The following is a 5,893-nucleotide window of genomic DNA, read 5'->3' as shown; positions in this document are numbered from 1 at the left end:
TATATATATCGAAATATCAGCTCATACCGTTGCTTGAAGGGCCAATGAGTATGGTCCATACTTGGCAAATCGTTGGGTTTCGCTTCACACGGCAGCTACTACGTGTCTTGCTAGGCGCCATACGAATCCGAGTTGGAACGATCCACTGAAACGTGTTTGTGGGCACCGTTTGCTATGCACCAATCCCAGTGATTAAAATCATAAGCTGGCTGGCCTGACAAAATCATACGAGGTCCTCCATGAAACTCCCGGCGAATATGCAACCCACTTTCATTGGGATCCAAGCGATAAACGTCTCATGAGCATTTTTGACGAATAATTCATTGGTGCAGGGAGAGGTCAGTCAAATTGCCTATTCCCAAACGCCAATGAGCGGGTTAACAAAGATAACACTGAAAAAGCTCATTTGCGTCAACTGTCAGGAGGGAATTTCTATGTGGTCCAACACATTTTTTGATAATTCTTTCAATTCCTTCAGGATGTGCTGTACGAAAAATGGAATTTAATTAAGTAACGTGACAATAATCAATAAACTCGAGAGCGACCGCCGGATAAACAGGAACGTATTAATTCAACTTCCACGCAGACAAGTATTCTGAACAGCCGCCTCAGTACGTAGTAACTACAATACTAATACTCTGAGGCGTTCTTTTCAGAAAGAATGCATGGGAATGTTTTAGAGATAGGACCAGTCTGGAGAGAGTGGTGAAAGAACACTTCGGAAAGCAGAGGTTTATCCAGGATTGGTGTGGTCTTCTTTTCCTGTGGTGTACCTTAAATTTCAGCTGATCGTCCTGATTCGGCGCCAATTACTGAACTAACGGATATGGTGACGCACCGGAGCTGTCCGTGGCATCACTGTCAGAAGACACCACACAATGATTCAGACCAACAATCGATGACTGGCATTGTAGTCAAACTGAAGAGGAGTAATGGAAGACCATATGGTCGTTGGTTGTACGAAAACAGCGTGATGAATGTAAAGATTTCAAAAACACAAATGAAACGTGAACCGCGGGTCGAATAAACGAATGGTTGGGGTAAAAATCGGTTGTTTGTCTGAACCACGCACCTGGAAGATGTTCTTGTTTGTGTTGGCAGTACGGTATTCGTTGCCCAATTGCTGTAGGGTTGTCTTTAAACGTTCCAGATAGATGGCAGCATACTGTTCACCACCCATTTTTCGAATACTGGTAAACTTTTGAATGGCAGCTTGAAAGGCACGAGAATGGGCGATCTCCAGATCGTTCGGATTGAGATAAGGTTTGTCAGGACCACACACCTGGTGGGAAGGAATGAAGGAGACACTGAGGGATGTGATTTCAAATGTTTTCACTCGGTTAACACAGATAAGGGTTTTCTTTATACAGGTGCGTAACGGCCTATTCAGTTAATTTGTAGGAGGGAAACGGTACACGTCAGATTAAATGTTTGTGACGCAGGAATACGATGTGTCCTTAGATAAGCAACTGTAGCAATGCGTGCACCATTCGCAGTGAAGACTCACTGGCTTTCAATGCAAGCTAGGAAGGACTTAATCAGTATGACGAGCATACAATCGTCCTAAATCGTCCTTAAATCATTCAGGTTTCATCGATGGGTAACTCTGCTTTGAAGTGGCAGACCCTCATACTGCCAAATCATCCAAAATGAGGATCCGGCTTTCATGTGTTACACACTGCTCCGACGTCATTGCCACACGAACGGTGTAGTGAGATCGCTAGGTGTACCTACAACAACGCTGAGACTCCAACAGGATGAGACCAAGCGATCGATGTGGATGGCATAACCACCACATCATCAACATTATTCCCGAGGAGTAGATCATACAAACTCATACTGTGGTGACGAAAATAGCGATACGCAGGCCAATCAATATATTTGCACAGCTAGAAAAAGCCATGTAGCACAGTACTGTTACAGTATTATGAATGGGTGAAAAAACACAGCCGGAGGAAAATCAATACATCGAAAATAGAATAAGAATGCTAGTTCGATTCCTGATATCAACCGAGTATACACTTGAAGCTTCCTTTTAGGGCCGGGCACCTCGGTGATTGAAAGGATTCCGAAACATTCGTCCAGGAAGGTTGCAAATGCCGACAATACCGCGCCCTAGGACCACTAAAGCAAACTACCCGAAACCACCCGGAAAAGTCTGCGAAATCAGGCCTCCTTGAGGTCGCTAGGCCCCCGCCTCCGATGCGTCCCCTCCTCATGTTCGCACGAACGGATTAGTAGCGGCCGGGATACACAGTTTGTAGCTGAATTACTATGAGACCAACTGATTGCTAGGAAACCCAGAAGAGTATCAGCAGCGACACGCCTGCTCACATCGAAATATTAAATGAATTACATAGCATTGGTCTAATATGTGGCAAATGCGGTCATGATTCCCAACTGGTTACAACGAGGAAGCATCTCGTTATTTCGATCCCATACACCAGTAAAGGTGCAATTTACACCGCATTAGCCACCCCATAATCCCCAATGCTTTATTACAAAGAAGCTTGGTAAGCAGACACTGACCAACTCGCCTGAGAGTATGATTAGAAAATAAAAGTTCCCTCACAACAAAATACACATTAAAAGTATCAGGGTGTTGCGTCGTCACGTCATCGAATGTCGTCGAATGTCACCTACTGAATACGAGGATTGTACATCAGTTGAACTTTGGACGCTCATGTGCAAATCGACGATCGACCGAGCAACCGCATAATCAACAATGTCGTTGCATTCGTCAACCAGGACGAAGAAGAGATCAAAGCGAGACATGATGGACGCAGAGAGGCCAATATTTTGGCGCAAAGACTTGGAACGGTCATACCGACCGCTGATTGGGTTAGCAGCAGCCAGGATCGACGTTCGCGCGTTCAACGTGGCTTTCACTCCAGCTTTGGTTATGCTGATGGCCTGCTGTTCCATGGCCTCGTGAATGGTAACTTGATCGCGGATGTCCATCTTGTCGAATTCAAGGATGCAACAGACACCGTTAGCTGCAAGCATTAAGGCACCAGCCTCGATCACAAATTCGAAAGACTCTTCGTCTCGTACAACGGCTGCTGTAAGACCTGCGGCGGAACTTGTCTTACCACTGGTGTAGACAGCACGAGGTGAGAAGCGTTCAACATGTTTGAGAAACTGGGACTTTGCCGTACTCGGATCACCAACTAAACAGACGTTCATGTGCCCACGTAAGTGTGTACCTTCTCCCGTAAACTTTGAAACACCTCCGAAAAGCATCAACAAAATGCCCTTTTTCACTTCTTTATTGCCATGAATTGTTAGGAACAGAGAATTACAAAGATTGCTAAAGAGACGCCGATCTTGGCTCATTTTGCAGATTGTATCCAGTTCTGCACTTGTTAGTCGCTTGGACATGACTTCATACGACATGACCTCGGAATCTTCAAATTCACCTGATGGGAATACCTGCCATTCGAAGGGACAACGCTTCATGCGAGGAACGCAGTCCTATAGGAAAGCTCACGAACACCGAGCGCTTTTAGTCCAGTTATTCCTCCGATCTCTTGATTGTCCCTGCCACGAATTGGTTTGGACTCTAGTGAACGAGTGCCTGATATGAAGATGTCATGAAGTGCAAACTATAGTGATCATATTACAAGTTATCCACAGAAAAGATGAACGAAGAAACAACAGTAAATGAAATATCCCGAAAACTAGAATCAACATATCGTTAGATCCTTTATCCCTTAAACGGAAACGCTGCATCACAATGACTCAATCGCGGACTCACAACAGATTAGGTGGTTGGATAAGCAGGTGCCTCATAGGTCATTTTTCTTGATGGAGCTTTTCTTGTCTACTTGGTAATACAGAAGCCAGCTTCCAACCGACAACATCGCTGTTCATGGAGATCATCATAATCATCGATAGCACTTAGTCTGTGTGAACGGGCTGAGCTGCACGACACCCAAAATTAAACTGCGCAAGCGTAAACCGCGTCTACGATCGGATGGAGTCCAGGGAGATCACCAAACGCCACGTAAAATTCTCTTCCGGAATTCTGGGTATCCGGAACATGGTTGTTGACGAAATTTTTCGTGGCAAGGCGCAGCTCGGGATTTAACCTGTAGTATTCGTCTCGAATCAAGCCGCATAACTTTGAATCAGCCATTATGATGTCTGTGAAGTCAACAACCAGCGTGCTCTTCTCAAGCTGCTTCAATTCTTTTGCTCGCTCCACATATTCCGATACATCGCCTTCTTTAAAACTGTCTAGGAAATTTTGAAACAAACGTTGGCACTCCTCAGCCACAACATCCACCACCCTGACTGTTTGAACTTCAACCTGAGCCACATCCACCTACCATCAAATTCGCAACACCCGAGTACCCTATCACGTTTTTCAATTGCCGACTCAGAAAGTAAGAGCTTACGTGAATACGAATTTTGGACTACGAACTCATATCTACTGTGCGGTTCACGTTATTTTTCGAATGGGATCAGAGAAATTCAGCGAACAAATATGGCAATGGTCATATCTCAAGGTGAATCCAAACAGCGTTTTATGTTGGCCATCATTACTCGGTTCACATCACTGGTCTGATGACCTTTAAAGAAAATGAACATCAACCTAAAACCAACAAAATTAAACAAATTTATCCTGAAAACTGGGTCAAACAGATGGACAGACGGACAAGTAACGTGTGCGCATTCACAAAAGTGAAGTTAACGGGCTTCCGCAGATTCCTGGCTAATTGGCTGGAAAAAAGGCTTCTGCATTGCTGTACAGCAAAGAGCTAACATCCGTCCGAAAACTGCTTAGTAAATTTTAGTTGGATAAAAAACTACAGAATGGAAACTTTGAAACCATAACCAGTCGTCGCAGACACACTTTTACTGCTGGTTGAGTCACCAGAAGCACTGGCCTGCATACTTCTTTAATGGCACCACAACGGTGGCTAGGTGCTACAGATGGACAATCGTTAAAATGAATCATTATCCTCCAGACCAAAACTCGGTAGTGTCAGGTAATCCTCGTCGTTCAGCAGTAACAACCTTTCGTGGCCTAGCTGCCAGCCACCCGAAGGTTGCAAGAGGGCCGGGATACTGCCAGGATACTGCCGGGATACTGCTGTAGCACCCTTTCGGTGTCTAGCTGCCATGCCACACGAAGAACGTACAAGGGCTGGAATACTACCAGGTCACCCAAGCCTAGACAAGAAACTTCAAAAGACTCCTTATGAAAATTTTCAGCAACACGGAAGTTGGAGTGTGGAGATTACCTTTGATTACTACATGGGGTGGGAGCTCAACATAGGGTTTTTAACTGGTCCCTCTTGACTCTGCTCTTCGAATCCCCGATACACTTGGGATAGGCCTCCCTTAAGAATATCAGTAGTCCTTGGACCTAGGACCACTCTGCGCTACATATGTTTTTCAGGTCACACCAGGCTCTTAATGAGGGGTAACTGTATTTCAAACTCAGCGAACAGTAAGTTGATATTCTTGGCTGAGAGCGCAGTTGTCAAGACAAGTCTTCTCGGTCAATTAGACTTATTTCGTTACAATGAAATTGAATCTTACGAGGGGCACGCAGAGATGCAACCAACAGCACAATCATTGAGGTTATAGAATGGGACAAACCGAACTCAAAAATCAGCATCTTTGACTTTTACCTAGATTCGACTCTAATACTTCTCAATCGCACCACTAAGTGACGCCCAGTATGCATAGGAAGCGATTAAGAAGTGTTTTACTTCAAAAATGCAATAACATGTTTACCCGGACCAGTCACGTCATATTCTCAATTCGCCATATGAGATGCAGTCAAAGTCACCCTCAAATGCACACTGTCAAACATCATGAACAACTAAAAGTGCTCCCATGAAATTCGGTCCACCCTCAGACCTGAGTTTATTTTTTTTTT

General features: G+C 44.7%; 1 protein-coding gene across 1 annotated transcript in view; it reads right to left on the bottom strand.

Annotated features, from left to right (window-relative positions):
• Positions 1 to 5,893, bottom strand: part of T265_13253 (hypothetical protein) — a gene marked incomplete at both ends in the record, with an annotated part of 35,615 nt that overhangs the window by 5,475 nt on the left and 24,247 nt on the right. The window contains 2 exons of the mRNA XM_009167954.1: positions 1,073 to 1,282; positions 2,644 to 3,474. Coding sequence (XP_009166218.1) covers positions 1,073 to 1,282; positions 2,644 to 3,474 — 1,041 coding nt within the window. The remainder of the gene's footprint in view (positions 1 to 1,072; positions 1,283 to 2,643; positions 3,475 to 5,893) is intronic.

This window comes from Opisthorchis viverrini (genome assembly GCF_000715545.1).
Source record: "Opisthorchis viverrini unplaced genomic scaffold opera_v5_49, whole genome shotgun sequence".
Lineage (NCBI taxonomy): Eukaryota > Metazoa > Platyhelminthes > Trematoda > Opisthorchiida > Opisthorchiidae > Opisthorchis > Opisthorchis viverrini.
The sequence above is the reverse complement of the archived record's forward strand: the minus strand, read 5'-3'. Positions and strand labels throughout refer to the sequence as shown.